The following is a 21,187-nucleotide window of genomic DNA, read 5'->3' on the forward strand; positions in this document are numbered from 1 at the left end:
TGTTGACTAAACCCTTAGAGAGAATTCTTGAAGCAAACCATGGCAAAACCAACTTAACTTAAACTGCTACTTACTCGCTCCCTCTCACGTATTAGGCTTAGGTCAGGTACACTGGGGTAGGCGTAGTTAGAAGCACCAGTTGAGTACGTTAGCCTAATGTATATATGAATGTATATATGTTTTATTCATTTTAACCATTGTATGGCTAAGAAACCATATCATTGCTTTTACAGTATTATTTTGCAATCCTCATTTTACTGTACGCACTTTTTATAATAACTAGTCTTGCAATTGTGGCAATTCATTTCTCTTGTATGAGAAGAAAGACTGTTCAATAAATAATACCTTTTTATTGAAAATGCCAGTCTCTCTATTCTCTGCATATTGGTGAAAGTAATCTGCACAAAACTGACTGAGTAAAATAGCTGTCTATTGTTTCACACGACTCTAGAGATTGACTCTTATTCTAAGGAGCAAAGTTGTCATGTTTATGCAGTTGTTGGAAAACTGAATCCCTTCTTGTCTGTACCAGGGAAGCTGATCACTTCCGAATTCAGTCAAGAAAGTTTCCAGTGGCCTCTGATCTAGTTGGTAACAAACGGAATTAAGTTTAGCATAGTCAGTGGAGACCTGGAAGATCCGCACTTCTACGTCCATACTACTGTTTATGTTATTCCAATGTGCAGGGCCTATTGGGAAAATAGGAAATACACTACAACATAAGGACACATTCCTCTTTGTAGGCATGGGGCGATTAAGTGATTTGCCAAGTATCAATGATGTTAAGCCGGAACCCCAGTTTCCCAGCTCCATTGTTGGCAGCTCTGGCCTGTATGCACATCCCAAGAGGACGCCATATAATCTCCCTAGCCTCGGTCTTAGTTCTGCATTTTGTGATTACGGATAAATCACTTAATCTCCCTATTTCTAAACACAACAAGCATTGGCAAAGCCAGTAGGTTTCACCTGTCCGAAATCTATTATTTTTAGGTCTCAGCTGGACAACGCACGCGCTGCTCGGCTAGACAGAATATGCGCTGTCTTGAATCAAAGTGTTGTCTTCTATCTGTGGGCTTACAGGCTGCCCAATTCCTACCATTGGTAAACTACATCTTCGCTCCTATTTTCTTTGATGCCATTCAACATAGTATGCAAGCATAATGCACTCTTCTTGTGTTTGGATCCTCCCATAGTGCATGGACAAAGTACATGTCTCCTTACACTGCTACCGGTTTGTGTAGCTATTTTTTCTTTGCTTCCAAGCACTCCACAGGCCGTCTACCTTGTACACCTACACACGTACTACTAAAATGCATTTGGGGATGCAGTGCGTGCAACGAAATTAAATGTTTACTTACCTGTAATCAGCCATAATCCATAGTTTACTACCCCCCACCTTACCCCTCCCCCTCCCCACGTCACCGTCCGGCAGCTACTTCCACCACCAACTGCCACTGCCTCCTATTTCCCTGCTTGACCCATCTCCCACTAGCTTCCTCATTGCTGCTGCATTTCTTTTTTATTTATTTTGTATGATCCAATGGTATTGGAGAGCTCGTTCTGTCCTACCCCTTGCCTTGTCTCCCATGTACACATACAGACACACATATGAGAGATAACAACCTAGGCAATCATATAATCTTTGTCCATGTAGTGATTAATATGTGAGTAGGAAACAATAACAAAAGAGATTCTGATTTATATTGTCACAATTTTAATTATTAAAAAGACAAGTTCTCAAATATACACATAATTAAAAAGATTTGTATCCATAGACGATATAGAACAAATCTGAAATACAATTCAATAGCAACTAAATGCACAAAGAATAAAAAACAAGGGTGTGGCTCAATAATAGAGTCAACGTAACTCAGTCACATGACTGAAACAATGACGTTTTGTAGTCGAGGGAGACCAATTAACGGCAGGTATTTAAAAGGCCGCTGAGCGCACACTAATTTGATATCCATCCGCTGTTTGGTCTTCGCGACACAACGTTACTCCTCTGAACGTTCATCTACCTTCGGTCGTCTTGAGGCGAAGCTTTATCCTTGGTAAGGTGTTAACTCCCCTTACAATTATTTTACCGAATGGGCTTTGCCATATGCGCGTATTAGAGGTCCCGTGATTATAGGGACTATGCCAGTATTGGGATGCTTTTCTTTTTCTGAAACTTAGTCAGTTTATCCCCCTCCATGGGAATATAATATCTAAAACACATTGTCTTTTCTGTTTTTTTAGCTTCAAGCCTTATTGACGTGACCAGGCCATAAGGCAAGGGCTATTGTTACTACAAATTAGGTAATAAAATATTCCTCTGGAATTTGCTCTGTTCATTTTCCATTGTTGAATCGCAATATTTTAAATATGATGTTTTTCAGGTTCATCATTTTTAAGTCGTTTTGATGTGAATAGACCTGAAGGCAAAGGCTGTGGTCATTATAAATCAGGTAATAATACTCTAATAGCGCCACTACTAGGTCGTGTGCAACGAAATGAATCTTTCTGTGCAATAGTATGTACATATGTGTTCCTCTAATTACATGTCTCATTACTCTTTATTTAGATTATATCATCTTACCGTTTTGGCTATAACGCGGCCCTGAAGAGGCATGACAGGATAATATTTTCTTCTAATCAAACAACATGGCCTCATAGCGAGAATCTATAAGGTAATAAGGGAATATGATAACGAGCAACAATTTAGAAAGATCCTTCTTGAGCGCAGCAATTGTTATTGGGCCTATCAAAAATGTGGCAGCCTAGCTCTGATTTTGTTCTCCTTAAATGCAAGAGACTCATGACCATATTTAGGATGTTGGGTTAGCCAATTATATCATCTTATCGCTGTTTGTTAAGATAGGTAATACCTAGCTCAAGAACCACTATATCCTCGATATCAAAAAAACGAGCCACTGTTTCGAAAATGAAATACCAGCTGGACAATCTAAACTGTGGGTCAACTACTTAGAGTGTAATTTCAACCCCATTTATTGACAAATAACTGAGCTGAAATTAGTATAATTTCTTTCTATTAGAAGGACACCACGGTAATATCTCCGGTATCCGTGGATCACTCCATTCGACAATCCGAGTGCCAACAGCAAAATAGATCCGATTACTAGTAGCTCAAAATATTCTGATCAGCACTCTTGATGTAAGTAATGATAAAACTCAGAGAACTAGACAGTCTCTGGCTTTGTATTTGAAGTCCCAATCAAAAGGGTCCCCGATTCTAATTATGTACTCATCATATTTCTCCACAGATTTAATAATCTCCTCATCGATAGAAAAGAGTAAATAATATATCCAATTTTTTACAACGCTTCTGTCTTTTATCTAAGTATCACTTGGTCCAAATTTTGTTGGGTAATAGCTGTTGCAATCATTTGGCACTATTTCGAGCACTGAAGTATACCATTTCTTATAGAATTATTCTTGTCATGAATTTCACATGTCCGTGTTGTTCCATGAGAGTAATATTAATGTATATATATATTTTAACCTTTTTAATAATGAGTTCTGTGGCTATGTTGTTATAATTGACCTGTGTGATTTTTTGTTTATCTCCCCCCTCTCCCCCTTTTTTCCACTTATTATGTGATTTAGTCATATATTAAATATATTAGATTATTAACAAATGTATTTTATTGTACACTCTTTCTCAGGTGATAAGTAGCTTTTTTCCTGAAGAAGGCGCTGGTTCGCCGAAAAGCACGTTGACTCTATTATTGAGCCACACCCTTGTTTTTTATACTTTGTGTATTTAGTTGCTATTGAATTGTATTTCAGATTTGTTCTATATCGTCTATGGATACAAATCTTTTTAATTATGTGTATATTTGAGAACTTGTCTTTTTAATAACTAAAATTGTGACAATATAAAGCAGAATCTCTTTTGTTATTGTTTCTTACTCTCATATTATTCACTACATGGACAAAGATTATATGATTGCCTAGGTTGTTATCTCTCATATGTATTTTTCCCTAACCTAGGAATGTATTACTATTTCTCAGGGGGTCCTTGTTGTATACACTACACATACAGACACACACCACAAAAATGAATGAGTGTGTACACTAATGAATGAATTTCTTAAAAAGTTGTTAAAACATGAACAACACTGGTTATTGCTTTTTGCATGATTCGATAGTATGATGATGATGTAGCCAGCGCAGGTCACGTCATAGAGCTTTTTTGTTTCAGGAGGGGCAGGAAAATAAACTCAACATGGGGGGCTGACAAGACACGGCGTTGGCTCGACATCCTGTGATTCTGCACTTTTAATGCTTTTCAGCAATGCTGAACAGCAGATGTGCTGCTAGACAACATGGCTAAAAGACATTCACATTGACAAGGCCAATAGCTCGGGCATTGCCAAGACATATTGACTTTTCCAATGCTTGTTTTAACTAGTGCTACAGGTGGACTTCTTTGGAATAATCTGGATATAAAGGCTACCCAAACTCCACTGCACATAGTCTGGCCCTTGTGTTTAATTGACAGCAATACACTGTGGGGCATATTACCAAGCAATAGCGATAATTATCGCTATTGCTTGGTTAGAGACAAAAATTTATCGCCGACCTTCTGCGACTTTTATCGCAGATAAACCTTGGTATTACCAAGGTTTATCGCGAATGCGATAAAAATCGGCCTCAATGCATGAATATCGCTGAAAAGTCAGCGATATTCATGCATTATCGAGCTAATGCTCTTAGCCATGTTATCCACCTCCCATTGGATAACATGGCTAAGAACTGCTCAGGGCAGGTGTTAGCTTTTGGAGATATTCGCGCTTAGCGCGAATATCTCCAAAAGTTGGTAATAGGAGATAGCGATGTTAGCGACTGTTTCCAGTCGCTAACATCTTGGCACGCCCACTTTGCATGTCATTAGTGATAAATATCACTGACATGCAAAGTGGGGCCCAAGATGGTCGCTATCTCCTACTAGCTGTCGCTAACTGGTGTTAGTGACAGCTAGTTAATAGGGAGATAATTTTATCTCCGCTTTCTTGGCTTTTAAAGCCAAAAAAGCATAGATAACCCCCCTTGATAATATGCCCCACAGTTCTTTAGAAGTTCAAGATCTGCACCTTTGTTGTGATGTGAAAAGGAGAGTCCAAGGTAAGATTTTATATTGGGGCTAGATGTGCCTTCTGCTGACAAATATGTTTGCCTGCCCAGTACATAACCACATACTCTCTCCTCTTTCTAGAAAGCCTACGTTTCTTGGCAAGTGTCTTTATTTGTTACAGACGAATCCCATACAGAAAAGTAGGAATGTTTTACAAGGTCCACTCCTGTTCAGAGGGAAGAATATTGTATTTGCCAAGGGTATGCTCACGGCAACCTGTGAATACAGCAGACACAGAAATATACGAGTTTCACTAACAATGAGGAATTGTGTGAGGGTGAACCAGGTCAGGTGTCTTTATCAACAGCAGTAGCAGATCAGACCATACACAAAATATGAATATAGTGTAAATTCTAAACCTGATGTGGTTCACCTAGTGAGCAAAAGAATGATGGATTTAACCCTGATCTCTTGACTGGGGGTTAATGTTTTGATTTGTTCTGCATTCTGTCCATCAATTGTGTGTCTTGTGGTTCACTATACTTCACGCGGAAGGTCTGTAAGAATGTTTCCAAATCATCTAAGAGTTTCATTTTCCAGTAGACATAGAAGTTATAGCATACAAGTGACAGGGGGATACTATACTAGCAACTAATTAAGGGAGATATGACTTGACTGGAGGGAGGAACAGGCTTAGCAAATAAGAAATTATTTGTATAATTAACAAAGGAAGGGGGCCCTCCTGGCCTGGAATGCCATTTGCACTTGTGGGAGACACAGTGGCCTCATGAGAACCAGCGTTATAAATTTAAGTGGAAAGAATCTTGACTAATTGCCCATTGAAATACCAAGTGGTTTCTTTATGGCACAATTTGCAATGCTTCCTGGCACTACCCATCTGCTAGTAAAAATACACATAATTGCGCATGACTTGCCTATTGTGAGGCAATATATGCCACATTCTTGGTGTTGCAGAGATTATTTTACTCAGAATGCTTGAGTCAATGAACCCACATGATTTAGCTATGTTAAAAGGCATCTCTTACATGTCAGTTGGCCTTCATTACAGGTTCTTTCATCAGTGCCATCGTTGCAGTATTCAAAGTTGCAGACCTGGTGCTCTGCCAAGATCTTCCCATTGGCACAGGGGAAACGTCTTTTCTCTTGTGGGGCATTGAAGATGTCTGTGGGGGCGGGTATGCTTGAGGCTGCGATTGTGGTTGCGATTGCAGTTGCAGTTGTGGGTGTTGCTGTTGGAGGCGATGTCCCAGGGGGCAGATTTCCTGGCAAGAAAAGAACACAGTGCAAAGGAAGCAAGTTTACAAACTCTGGTGTGAATGACGCACACCCAATGTAGGCAGTGGCATTTCTGCACAGGAGAAAAGTAAAAAAAAAGTATTCTTGTAAGGTTTTATGTCAGAACATCGAGGATAAAATTATATATATATATATATATATATATATATATATATATATATATATATATATATATATAAATAAAATATATATATATACACACATACACACACATATATATATATATTTCCAACGAAAGGTTTGTCCTTGTGACAGTGGCCTCCCAGAGTGATAACTCATTTGCATGAGGGCTGCAGCGGCCTGGTGAATCACCTCAAACAAAGAAATATGGCTCAACATCTTTCAAGCTTGCGCCCTATATCACGAGCCTTCGCTGACAGGGAGAATTGCACCCGGTAAGTATGGACACCTGCTCCAAATGATCAAAAGTTCCGCCCAAATGGGTGTATCTTTATTCAATTCTGCCTCACAGCATTATGGTATTTGCAGTTCCATCACAAGTAAGTACCCCAGTGGGTGGTGCCGTCGTCCTTCAGCCAGTGTCAAAAATTACTGCCCCAACCTTTCGTTGAATATGAAGTAGCTCTGTATAGCCGCGAGAGTGGCCCGCCGTTTGAAGACGGTTCCTGTGGTGTCGGCAGGTTCGCACACCATCGTTAAGTGGCATAGGTATAGCAACGGACTGTGTGCTTTTTAACTTTCATCAAATCCACTGGGGCTGTAATTTTTGACACTGGCTGAAGGACGACGGCACAACCCATTGGAGAAAAAAATTCTCTTGTGAATGGCGTAGCAGGGGACTTAATTAAAGCTGGCAGAGTCCTATCCGGGGGCTCAATGGAGGGCTTTTAAACACGATCCTTGATCGCAGACGACGTGGTTCTTTTAAGTAAAACAAAGATTGGCCTGCAAAGACTCATAGACGCTACCTCCGAATACTCAAACAAGAACGAGCTCTGGATAAATAACAAGAAAACAAACATTTTGGCGTTACATCCAGGAAGGGCAAAGAAGTTGTTTTGGGTCCTGAATCGTGAAAGCATTGCAGAATCCAACTGCCACAAGTATCTAGGTGTTCTTTTCAACAACAACGGAAGATACAAAACTCACTTAGAAGAACAAAAAAAAGAAGGGTGCAGCACTAGCTTTTGCAATTAGTTCTATTCACAAGAAGTTATTCGAATCAACTTTCGCTCCAACCCTGCTGGCGGCACAGGCAAAAGTCATTCCTACATTAACTTACGGAAGTGAGGTCTTAAAAGGATTGGACAGTGGCCAATTAGATAAAATTACTGCTACAATCTACAGAACAGTGTTTAAGCTACCTACACAAACGTCACCTGCCCAAATTAGGCTGGAACTGGGCATCTGTAACCAATCACTGGCCAGATTTATGAGTTTCTTAATGTGCTATTCAAAAAAGAGAGGGAGGTAGAGGAAGAGATTAGCCAGGTTCGCCTTCCACAGCATTAAGTATACAGAAAAGATCTGAAACGTTCAGATCCAGAGAACCTGGTTAACTACAGAAACATGACACCTTTCGGTCTGTTTCAGAAAAGGGAAAGAACATTTTTTCTTTATAGTCCCCTCACTCACCGGAGTTTCCTCACGGTGACATGCTTCATCATAGGGGCTTCCCAACCCGCTGCGGGTTGAGGCGTGCTGCGACTATCGATATTGCGTAGGAGCACTTTGTTGTGAAGACTATGTGTCGTGTGATGTGAAGAAAAAGGGGAGTGAAGTGGAGTGAAAAGGTTAAAAATATCCTACTAGTGAGCTAAACTAACTTTATTCAGGCTCCTAGCGGATATATTAAAAATGGGGTGGATTACTGGGTGATCTGGTTCTATTATGAAACACAGTACCCTAGTAAAGAGTCAACTAGTTTCGAGCTGTACCCCACAGCTCTTCTTCAGGACTACAACAGGGTCCAGCCCTGTGAGTACCACTCCAATCAAAACGTGAAAAGTATGCCTATATTAATATACAAATATACATACTCTTTTTCTGCAAGGCATTGGCATATCTGAAAAGGAAACATATCCAATGTTATTTGTTCAATGCTCAAATACAAACCGATCCTAAATTATTGCAAGGTCTATTACTTTTACTTATTAAAAATTAGTGTCTAGTGACCTTCATAGTGGCAGTATATTGGTAACACCTTCACCCGTTTTATGCACACACACTGCAAGCCCGAGTGATCCCTCGTATGAAGGAACCCCTTTTAGTGATTTATCTGTGACAATGCATTGATTTGAAACACAAATGCGGCGTGGTCTGTAGGTACAACACAAAACGTGATGAACAAAACACACGGAGAAAGAGGAGTAGAAAACATACTTTTACTAAGGTTTAACTAAACCTCATGGTCAATCGCGGGAAAGTTAATTGTCCCCGTAAGGCACCTAAAAGAGGAAGTAATCAGAAGAAAAGAGCTAGGATACCTCAATACCGGTACCGCACGCATTTAAAGAAAGCGCGTGGTCCTCGTAGCTGTGCTATTTCATTGACTAGGACAGATCTTACTTGTTACGAGGCTCTGTCGTTGCGGCAAACCTACTCGGCTTCCCGTGTGACCGGCGGACCCTGTCTCGGTCTAACCGGGTGAATAATAAACTTCTTTGATCTTGGTCTTGCTTCCGGGTTGGAAGCTAGACCGCCTTTGTTATTCAAAGATGGCCGCTCGTCTTGGAACTGCGCGGGGGCCATCTTGGAATACTCGGAATATGTAAATAAACAAGTGCATTAGAATTTCGGCAGAACTGATCAGAGTGATGTTAGAAAGCAGACAATACGTATAGGGACTTACGATTGTTTATGAAGACTCAATGTTTCTCATTCATATCAGGACGGTTGATATTAAGGACTCATTTTATATAGTTCATTCATACCGGGATTTGCAAAAGGTGGTCTTTTTTGTGGGTGTATTATGGAGATAGACAACACAGGAACTTATCATTGTTTTTCATTATTTCGCCAAGAGGCCCCATGGAATAGTGTCATTTAATCCATGAGTGTCAGTTTTCAACTTGTACACCCATTGTTGTTCTTTGTCTAGAAGGCGATGTTCCAAATTGTCTTGTCCATACAGTCTTTCTAGGATTACCCACTTCATGTCATTAGGAGTATGGTTACTTTCAATAAAATGGGATACCATTTTGGTCGTGATCTTCTTCCGTCTGATGTTGCTTCTATGCTCGACTATTCTGGTGCTGGCTTTTCTAGTTGTCATGCCAATGTAGTGTAATTTGCAGTTACAGGTGATCATATACACTACACCAGAAGTGTTACAGTTGGTAAAGTCTTTTAATTCCCAGGTCATGTTATTATTGAATGTTATTCTCTTCGTGACACTTGTCAGGTGACAGACACTACAGTCCCCACATGGGTAATGTCCTTTCGGCACTGTACTGATGGTTCTTTGTTTGGGGTTCCTGTTTTCCACTTTTGGGCGAGTATGGACAAGGTAATCTTTTAAGTTTTTACTTCTTTTATGACTGAACATGGGTTTAGGTATGTCTAGACTGCCACAGTTCAGAGTACGCCAGTGTTTTCTGATGATGTTTGTTACCTTGTTAGAGGCAAAGTTGTAGGTGGTGATGCAAATTGGTCTATTTTCAGAGCTCTCTTTGATGTTTTTTGGTTCCAATAATGCCTCTCTGTTATTGTTGCCAGCTCGTTTTTTTGCTTTTCTCATCAGATGTGCTGGGTATTGTCTGTCTAATAGTTTTTCGTGAGGTCATTGACTTGTTGGTTGAAAGCCTCCTTAGAGCTGCAAATTCGTCTTAGTCTTAAAAACTGACCAAAGGGTAAGTTCTCTTTTAAGTGTCTCGGATGGAAACTGTCAAAAACTAAAAGGCAATTTCTTGCAGTTGGTTTGAAATGCGTGGTTGTACTGAGCGACAGTCCATTAGCCATAATATTCAAATCCAAAAACACCAATTGTGACCTGCTCATAGTATGTGTAAACTTGAGGAAAGGATCCTGTTGGTTTAACCATATCAGAAAATCTTGCGCTTCTATCTCCGTACCTTCCCAAATGAGGAGGACATCATCGATGTACCTTTTCCAAAGGTTCACATGTTGTCTGTGAGGATTCGAATCATTAAGGATTTTCCATTTTTCCAGATGGTGAACGTATAATCCTGCTACACTCGGCGCGAAAGTACTTCCCATGCTGGTACCATGGGACTGCCGGAAGAGGGTATCTTCAAAACGAAAAAAAATCTCTGTTAGGGCCAAGCGGCAACATTCTAGGACGACATGGCGAGGTGTTTGATAGTCCCATTCTTGTTCAAATAAGAGATGTTCCAATAGAGTAGGGTGTCGGCATGGGGTAAGCTTGTATAAAGACTTTCCACGTCTAATCCAATCAGAATGTTCTTTGTGGGGTCAAATGGTAGGTCTTTGAGTACTGTGAGTACCGATTTGGTATCCTGTAAATAGGTTTCCGTAGATTGAATCAATGGTCTTAGGAAAGCATCGGCATATTTAGATAGAGGTTCCAATATTGATCCTATGCCCGATACTATCGGTCTACCAGGAGGGTTTGTTATGGATTTGTGAATTTTTGGTGTTGTATAGAAGTAGGGAACTGTTGGGTTTTTGGTTTCCAAAAAATCTGCCTCTTTTTTTGTTAGCCAATTGTTGGCGGTAGCCTCTTCTGTTAGATACGCTATCTCCCTTCTGAGACGGTTGGTAGGGTCTTCAGTGATTTTCACATAATTTCTTTGGTCAGACAGGAGGCCAAGGCAAACTTCCCTGTAGGTGGTAGTGTTTTGCAGCACTATTGCACCCCCTTTGTCCGCTGGTTTTAATGTTATTTCCTTTATGGATGATAGTTGCTTCAGCGCTTCATTTTCTGCTTTGCTCAGATTATGATAAACTTTGATAGTTTTTGGGTCGATTTCAGCAATATCCTTCATAACCGCCTTTTTAAATGCTAAAACCTCCACTGGAAGATTCGCACTCGGGGGGGGGGTGAAGGTGGACTTCTTATGTAGGCCGGTGTCGCTGGTAAATTGATTGGTTAGAGGTTTATCTTTGAAGAAAACTTGTAGTTTTATCTTCCTGATGAAGTCATTTATCTCTCGGGCTAATAGAAACTTGTCCATGTTAGGGGTTGGGACAAAACCTAGTCCTTTCTCCAAAACCTTTCTTTGGATATCTGTGATGTCGATGTCAGATAAATTTACTACTAGGCTGGTGGTTTGTTCGTCGTCGGTTGATCTACTGGTCCCATGCTCCTGGTGTGGCTCCGTGATGTTTCTATTGGTTGGGCCCATTGGACTTGTTGGGTTTTTCTTATCTTTCCTCTTTGTTGACCCCTGCCTCTCGATAAAAAAGGCTACTGTTGTTGTTCTTGTCTTTGTGTATTTTCCCAGAAATTCTGTGCTTGATGGGGATATTGTGGCGGGAAGCCCGGTGGTCCATAAAAGAAATGGTGAGGTGGTGGCGGTGGGCCATAAGGGGAAGGGCCAAAGTATCCAGGCCAGTTCGGATTATAACCGCCTCTGTTCCTAAAGTGGCCTCCTCTAGGGCGTCGAGTTTTATTACGGCTATAATTGTCGCTATTGTTGGAATTATCTGATCCTGTGTCAGAATTATCTGAGTCCGTGTTGTAGCCTGGGTTTCTGTTAGGGGGGACATAATCGTCTTTAGTGTATGGATACACTTTTTCCCTTGAAAAGTTCTTTAAATCTTTTTTGAATTTGATAGTTTTTGTATCTTTCAAACTTATCTCGAAGTCTGCCATTTGTTTATTCAGTTCTTCCAAGCGTTTTTTAAGGTCAGTTACGTCCTGGAAGGTTTTCAACTGTACCTCAATTTTTATGGCCTCTACTTTCATCTCCTCACCTAATCTTGCAGCAGTTTTTATAATCAAGACGAGCCAATCTCTGGTACAATGCCAAGATATTAGCGACCAATCGATTTTGAATTGTTTGTCCTGCTGGAAAATTAAAGGTTCGTTCCTTACTATTAGTCCCCTGGGTGCTGTGTTTGCCCTTAAGTACTGAGCCATCATTAGGCCATGTATCAAAGTTTTTACTTGATTCCTCATAAGTTCCGTTAGTTCATCCCAAACCTGGTTGAAGCCATCTGAGTCCCTATGTATGTTGTCTGTAAATTCACCCATTGATGCCATAACTCTTTCAATTTCCTCCTCCGAGAAAGTTAGGCCCGTGATTTCTGCCATTGTCCCTACACCACGTCAGCAAATGTGATACTCAAAAAGGGGAAAGGATAAACTCCCACGGCTTCACGCCGAGAATTATACTATTCAAAAAAGAGAGGGAGGTAGAGGAAGAGATTAGCCAGGTTCGCCCTCCACAGCATTAAGTATACAGAAAAGATCTGAAACGTTCAGATCCAGAGAACCTGGTTAACTACAGAAACATGACACCTTCGGTCTGTTTCAGAAAAGGGAAAGAACATTTTTTCTTTATAGTCCCCTCACTCACCGGAGTTTCCTCACGGTGACATGCTTCATCATAGGGGCTTCCCAACCCGCTGCGGGTTGAGGCGTGCTGCGACTATCGATATTGCATAGGAGCACTTTGTTGTGAAGACTATGTGTCGTGTGATGTGAAGAAAAAGGGGAGTGAAGTGGAGTGAAAAGGTTAAAAATATCCTACTAGTGAGCTAAACTAACTTTATTCAGGCTCCTAGTGGATATATTAAAAATGGGGTGGATTACTGGGTGATCTGGTTCTATTATGAAACTCAGTACCCTAGTAAAGAGTCAACTAGTTTCGAGCTGTACCCCACAGCTCTTCTTCAGGACTACAACAGGGTCCAGCCCTGTGAGTACCACTCCAATCAAAACGTGAAAAGTATGCCTATATTAATATACAAATATACATACTCTTTTTCTGCAAGGCATTGGCATATCTGAAAAGGAAACATATCCAATGTTATTTGTTCAATGCTCAAATACAAACCGATCCTAAATTATTGCAAGGTCTATTACTTTTACTTATTAAAAATTAGTGTCTAGTGACCTTCATAGTGGCAGTATATTGGTAACACCTTCACCCGTTTCATGCACACACACTGCAAGCCCGAGTGATCCCTCGTATGAAGGAACCCCTTTTAGTTATTTATCTGTGACAATGCATTGATTTAAAACTCAAATGCGGCGTGGTCTGTAGGTACAACACAAAACGTGACGAACAAAACACACGGAGAAAGAGGAGTAGAAAACATACTTTTACTAAGGTTTAACTAAACCTCATGGTCAATCACGGGAAAGTTAATTGTCCCCGTAAGGCACCTAAAAGAGGAAGTAATCAGAAGAAAAGAGCTAGGATACCTCAATACCGGTACCGCACGCATTTAAAGAAAGCGCGTGGTCCTCGTAGCTGTGCTATTTCATTGACTAGGACAGATCTTACTTGTTACGAGGCTCTGTCGTTGCGGCAAACCTACTCGGCTTCCCGTGTGACCGGCGGACCCTGTCTCGGTCTAACCGGGTGAATAATAAACTTTTTTGATCTTGGTCTTGCTTCCGGGTTGGAAGCTAGACCGCCTTTGTTATTCAAAGATGGCCGCTCGTCTTGGAACTGCGCGGGGGCCATCTTGGAATACTCGGAATAGGTAAATAAGCAAGTGCATTAGAATTTCGGCAGAACTGATCAGTGATGTTAGAAAGCAGACAATACGTATAGGGACTTACGATTGTTTATGAAGACTCAATGTTTCTCATTCATATCAGGACGGTTGATATTAAGGACTCATTTTATATAGTTCATTCATTACGGGATTTGCAAAAGGTGGTCTTTTTTGTGGGTGTATTATGGAGATAGACAACACAGGAACTTATCATTGTTTTTCATTATACCGCACACACCAAATCAAGGGCCATATTGTCAAGCCTGGGCGATAAAATTATCGCCGCTTTATCGGCATGAAACTGCCGATAAAGTTGCGATAATGGGCTTGATAATATGCTCTATGGAATTCCAATCGAAGCTCATGTTAGATGTCCTTCACATTTAACATGAGTTTCGATTGGAATTCGATAGAGCATATTATCAAGCCCATTATCGCGACTGTATCGGCAGTTTCCTGCCGATGAAGCTGCGATAATTTTATCGCCCAGGCTTGATAATATACCCCAAAGTTTTTTTGAATTGAGAATAGGAGTTATCAACTTGTCATGTCATCTGCCTAAATGGAAAAGAGTTCATGGCCAGGAACATTGTCGACTTTGTGGAAACCACAAGGAAGACATAATACATATCCTATGCCTTTGTCCAAACCTGTTGAAGGAAAGACAGTCCCTCTTAAGGAAACTCTGGAATATCAACGAGGCCAGATCATGCAGAGCCGCAGTTTTGGCCTGCTTTGACCCACGGAACACTAAATTAAACTGTGCTTTAGTAAGGTTTATGGATCGAGCTGTAAAAAACCTGGGGAGGGGACCCAAGAACATGATCCTTCATCAGAATACCAAATTGGCAAGTCCCTCCTGCAGCTACCCAGGAAAAGCAAACTGGTCAGAGTCTTCATACCAAATGACTAAAGGGGCTGGGCACCATGGCTGGTCTACTCGAGGCCAAACAAAAAAGGGGGGGCTTCTTACTACAAGGACCTGGACATCCACTTTCTTTTAACATGCATATTTTAATATTTTGTACTTTCCAAAGGTTTTTTAAATCACGCAATAAAGTTTCCTTATATACTTCAATATGGGATCCTTACAATTTATAGGTGGACATGGAGTTCAGCATCTGTATTTAACCCTCATGGATTTTCTCTACCAATTATTATAATCCACCTTGACTCTGATCTGTTAAATTCAATTTACTGTCACCACCTCTTGGATTCAAAGCAATTTGCTGAATGCTGTCAAAAAACATTTTGCTCATGTCCCCATTATGTTTGTGCAACATCTGGTGGAGACCCCACTAGTATGCCAGACGCACTACTAATTTACAGTATTTCAATAGAAAACAATTATTAACCTTGCTCAATTCAGGGTATCTGAAATTCAATACTGTATTGATAAGAAAGTAATCAATATACACATTTTGATATAAAATTGTTACATCATTTTATATTTTCTTTGGTTAAAGATGTAATCAACAAGTGATAATGAATACACCATAGTTTATACAGTAGATAAAGAAAAACAATTTACGAAAAACAGTAATAATACTGTCGCAGTTTAGCCAAATAGCCCAATGCATTTCGGTAACTCTCCCTTCTTCAGGGGCACTATAAAAAGAATAAATATAAAGATGTGATATTACCATTCTGTTCTCTGAACAAACAATATATTTCACTTTCAACAATGTTAAACATAAACACAAATACTCATATGAGATCTATTCTATTCGCAGTTCTGAGCACAATAGAAATTACATAATTGAGAATATAAAAACAGATGCCTAATGAGTTTATGAATAGGTCAAGAATTAGCCCCAGTGGAACCCGTTTGTGAAATAAAGAAAACACCTTTGAATGAAACCTCCACCAAAACAAAGAAATGTTTTAGGCATTTGTATGTGCTTACATGCTCATGTGTTTGACGCATCTAACTGTAGTGCAAAATAAATACCCATTCACCAGTGAAGAAGTTACTGCCTCAAGATTGGATGACTTACTATTGGCTGTTGAGGTAAATGTCGATAAACAGGCTGTCCTTAAGTTGTGTTAGCGAAAGAACGTTCTCGCTATCTGGAGTATGAAGAATACCACTAATATAAGGAACAATCCTTTCACAACGTATTGCATACACAATAGTTACATTTTTTATAATTCATCTATTGTGTTATATATCAATAATCACTCCCAGTATTGGACTGGTTTCTGAAGTGTATAATCCACCGCCACTATTATGGTGAACTTCATAATTTGATTAAAAACACAATGATCAAAACAGCTGCCTGTTCTAATTGAAACCGACTAATAGTTAACTTACTCCTAACAACACTGTGACCAAAGTAAAAATGAACCGTTACCACGTAAGCCTCTACAAACTGTGATTTACTTGTTGCTGAACTCACCTAAATGCTGAACACAGAGCAGCTTCTGTGTAAACTTCTATCGGTGTAGTTAATGGCTGTGCCCTTATCCTTGAGACGCCACAACTCTAATATCCATCTCGTGAATATTGCACTGCACTCTGAAACCAGAAACACGCGGTCAAAAAAACTAAAGCATAGAAACGACTTCTACCATAAGTGATCAGCACCGTCTACACTCACTGTCAACTGCCCAACCCGCTCCTGGGTATCTGTGTTGTTCAAACAAGTGGTATGAAACCACACGAACACGTCTTGATAGTTGTATTCTGTAATGCAAAGAAACGCTTTGTAAAACAAAGCTGTAAAACGGGTGAGCGTGAAATTAACCATGAGCTACCCACGTTGAATGGACTCACCTTCGAGCGAGCGAGAAACTGCTAATCTCTTCAACTAAAATAACGGACAGCCAGAAAACTGCTAGTCTACTCCGGTAGCTGAACAAGGTACGCGCAAGAATCTCTGACCTATTTAAGATCCGCGCGGGTTCACGAACATTATTAGTTGACAGTGAAAGAGGACTATTGGATTGCGCCATCTTGGAGTGGTGTGGATGAAAGACACGGATACCCATATATCTAATAATGAGTACCGAGCGAAAACAACGGATTGTAAATAATTGAACAACCAGTATCTGTATGGAGAATAATGCCCTCAAACCAAGAGAATGTCTAAGGATAAGGAAAACGTCAAATAAGTCACAAAAAACTGTGGGAAAGCGTTGGGTGCAATGGGATGAGTCTAGTTTCTCAAGAAATAAAAGAGATCTGAGAGAAAATGCTCTCACTAGATGCGAACTGTGAGATGTGTGTAATATGAGATACTACCTGTTACTAAGAACCTCACGTATTCTAGTGAAATAATGAGTGAGTGTGAACGAAGAAAGAAAATAAAAGTGATGAAAAATAACGGACTATGAAGGACATTTTGGAAAGTGGATTTGAAAACAGATAAATGCCATGTGAAAAAATGTGGAAGAATAAGAGAATCTGTCAAAAGATCAAGAACCTGAAAATGCAGCACCCAGTGTCTTATATTGTAATATTGACCTAAGGATAACCCCATGTACATACACAAGAACACAGTTGAAAACAAGCAATGACAATATGCCGAAACTCTCATAGAAAACATTGTAACTCAATTCTATCATTGAGCCCATCGGGTGCCAAGGTTTGTAAGAATTCAGTCCACCACGCTTCTCTTTGAGCTAAACGTGTTGTGTGATTGATCCCTGGTTCAATTGTAACTATTTGAAGAATGGTGAAGCGCAACTGTGCGATATTGTGGTGATGTTCCAACCAATGTGTAGTGAGATGAGTTTTTGTAGTCCTGGTGCGAAATGTACTTTTGTGTTCCGTGATGCGTATTTTGATCTTTCTTGATGTTTTGCCCACATAGAGGGAACCACATGGACACTTGATAGTGTAGATGACATTCGTACTATTGCAATCTCCATTGTATTTCAATGCAATAGATTTACCTGTATGCGCGTGATGTATTGTGTTACCTTCCATTACGTTATTGCAATGCACACAATTGTAACATTTACGCATGCCTCGATAATGCTCTTCTGCAACTGTCGTTTTCAAAGAAAGAATGTCCTTAATATTTTTGCTACGTGTGTACGCAAAAAGGGGTTCCTCGTCAAATAGACCTTTGAAATCTGGCTCTTGTTTCAAAAGCTCCCATCTTGTTTTGATGATTTTTTGAATCGCTTGGGATTTGGATGAATATTTGGAGACAAAAACTTGTCGATTAGGTTTTTCTTTTGACTTGGTCGACAACAAAGTTTTACGATCTTTAGATTCAGTCTTGTTCAGTGCTGTTTATAAAACCTCTGAAGGGTACCCACGTACTGCAAATTTCTCCTGCTGTTCTCCGAGAGCAATTCGTAACTTATCTGTGTTGGAAGTAATCCGCTTCACCCTCAGCATTTGCGAATAAGGAAGATTTCTTCTCAACGATGGTGGATGGAAACTTGTATATAGCAACAAGTTATTTCTGTCTGTTGGCTTAGTGTATACTCCGGTCTCCAGAATATTATCTTGTTGACAAATCAGTACGTCCAAGTAATGAATTCTTTCTTTGTTGATCTCATGTGAAAATTTGATTCTCTCGTGTTTGTGATTCAAATCTTCAATTGCTTGTTCCAATAATCTTGCTTAGTTTTTCCATACCAAGAAAATATCGTCAATAAATCTAGTGTAAAACACTAGGTTATTGGACCAGAGATCATTATTGAAAATGTGAATGTCTTCAAACTGTGCCATGAATGTATTGGCATTAGCCGGGGCCCCTGAAAAGCCCATAGATGTTCCACTGACTTATAAGAAGTATTCATCCTGCCAGGTCAAGTAACTGTGTTGAAGACAGAAGATAAGTAATTCCAGTAGAAAAACTTTGTTGACTGCAAGCTCTGTTAACTGCAGTAACGCCCATTCAGAGGCCTCAACTCCTTCCTTGAGAGGGATAGATGTATATAATGAGGTGACATCGATGGTACACATCAGCCAATCTCGGTCGGAATCCTTTTGTACTGCTTGAAACAAGTTTAGAAAATGTGTAGGGTCTTTCACATAGCTACGCCAGGACTGTACAAATTTTTGTAGAAAATAATCGATCAGTTGCCCTGCTGGTGCAAAGATCGAGTCACAACCAGATACGATTGGTCGGAAGGGTGAGTTGTTGAGATTTTTATGTACCTTGGGTAACATGTAAAGTCTGGGTCTTCTCGGATACTGGTTGGTTAAGAATTTCCGTAATGATGATGTGATCCAGGACAAGTTTTCCGCTTTCTCCAAAATCTGGTTCATGCAAAGTTGTTTGCGGGATCCTCATCCAATTTAATGTACGTTGTGGCATCTTCAAGATGTTCATTCACTTTGTCGACATAAAAACTTGCATCCATGATTACCAATGCTCCTCCCTTGTCTGCCATCTGTATTGTTATCTGTTCATCCATTCGTAGTCTGTGTAAGATGTCCATTTCATCCTTTCTCATGTTGGGTTTGACCCGTGATCGTAAATTAAGTTTAGACAAATCGTGTCGTACCAGTGACTCAAAAGTGTCTATGATTTTTTGTGACACTGGTGGCATGAAAGTACTTTTGGTTTTGAATTTTCTCAATTCCGAGTCATCTAACTCAACATCTAATACCGGTGTGTCCAATGTAGGAACTACATTTGTAAAGAAATGTTTCAATCTCAAATTTCGTAGAAACCGAAAAACTGAGACATCTAGTTCTAATTGATTAGTATTGTAAGTTGGCACGAAAGAGGTGCCTTTATTTAAGACAAGCTCTTGTGCATGTGTCAGTTGTTTAGAAGAAATGTGTAACCGGGGCAGTAGGGAGAGGCAAGAGACGTGTTTTTGTTATTGTTTGAACTGGTTTTATTTTAGACAAGAGCTGGTCAGTACACTTCAGTCTTACACCAGACTTCCTTGGGGAACGACTTCTTTCTGCTCGACTCTTGGAAAGAACACCTTCCTCCCTTCTTTTCTTTAATGTCCGTCTTCGTTCTCCCCCTTCAGGCTCCGTCTTGCCCTCCTCTCCGTCGGTATGTGAAATAAACAGGAAAAGCACGTTAGGTTCACGGCCTTTCTATGTTATGCCCAATCACCCGGTGTGACGAGAAGTGAGGGACGACTTGTGCACCAAACAAACACACGTGACTTTGATAGGTTACTATGCTCGTGACTAGGAAAGGTTAAGATTCTCAAGTGTTAATGCCGAGGTATTAGTGAAGTGGTGAAGGCTTCTATCGCCTTGTCCTCCTCCCCACCCAGCCCGCTATACGGGAACGTACCTCGCGGAGCCACGCCCCTCCGGGGGATTGGCTGGGCGAATCGCGATGTCGGCGACCTCCCGGCTTAGCTGCTTCCTCCCTTATCTCTCCGTCAGCTTCCTCTGCTCTTGCTCCGGCGGCTTCCTCAGCTCTCGCTCCGGCGGCTTCCTCAGCTCTCGCTCCGGCGGCTTCCTCGGCTCTCGCTCCGGCGGCTTCCTCCTCCCTTACCGGCAGCTCCTCCTCTCCAATTACGCCGTCACCTGTGATCGCTTCCCGACGTCAAGGGATGCCGCCTGGCGTCGTAGTCCCTCTCGCAGACCCTGGAACTCTCGGGGCGTCTCGTCCTCCTCTGTCAACTCGTCCTGTAAGTCCTGTCGCTGCAGTCTCCACTCCAGCGAATCGTCGTCCCACCACTCTCCGTCTTCTTCCTCTTTGGTCCACGCCTCACCCCTCCTCCTGCTGACCGCTCCTCCGGTGTATAGACACACCTGGTCGGGTGCACCCTTCTCTTTTAAGGCGGAGTCAGGCCACTCCTCCTCAGGTTCGTGTAGCCAGTTAAAGGGGCCACCGTCCAGGTCCTCCTCATCACAACTATAGCGTTCTTCAACTCTGTGCCAAGAGGGCTGATCCAGGGTGGGCTGTGGAAAGAAGAGGGGGGGGGTCACATGTTACTTGAACTCCAGGGGGCACCTCGGGCACCCCCTTACACACCTCCCCCCCTGAACGCTTCCGTTCGGGAAGAGGATAATGGGAAAGAAAGTCAGCCCCTGTATTGTCTTTTCCACGTTTATGCTGCACCGTAAAGGCGTATGGCTGTAGGGCCAAGAACCAGCGCATAACCCTGGCGTTGTTCGCCTTGTTCTGGGCCATCCACTGCAGGGGGGCATGGTCTGTATATAGGGTAAACGGTCTGCCCTCCAGGTAATAAGCTAGTTTATCTACCGCCCACCTGATGGCCAGACATTTCTTCTCT

At 41.1% G+C, this 21,187-nt stretch overlaps 1 protein-coding gene across 1 annotated transcript in view; it reads right to left on the reverse strand.

The window, feature by feature from the left end:
- The window catches only part of MAMDC4 (MAM domain containing 4), a 607,580-nt gene that overhangs the window by 388,191 nt on the left and 198,202 nt on the right, over window positions 1-21,187 (reverse strand). The window contains exon 12 of the mRNA XM_086921169.1: window positions 6,127-6,363. Coding sequence (XP_086777295.1) covers window positions 6,127-6,363 — 237 coding nt within the window. The remainder of the gene's footprint in view (window positions 1-6,126; window positions 6,364-21,187) is intronic.

This window comes from Lissotriton vulgaris, chromosome 5 (genome assembly GCF_964263255.1).
Source record: "Lissotriton vulgaris chromosome 5, aLisVul1.2, whole genome shotgun sequence".
Classification (NCBI taxonomy): domain Eukaryota; kingdom Metazoa; phylum Chordata; class Amphibia; order Caudata; family Salamandridae; genus Lissotriton; species Lissotriton vulgaris.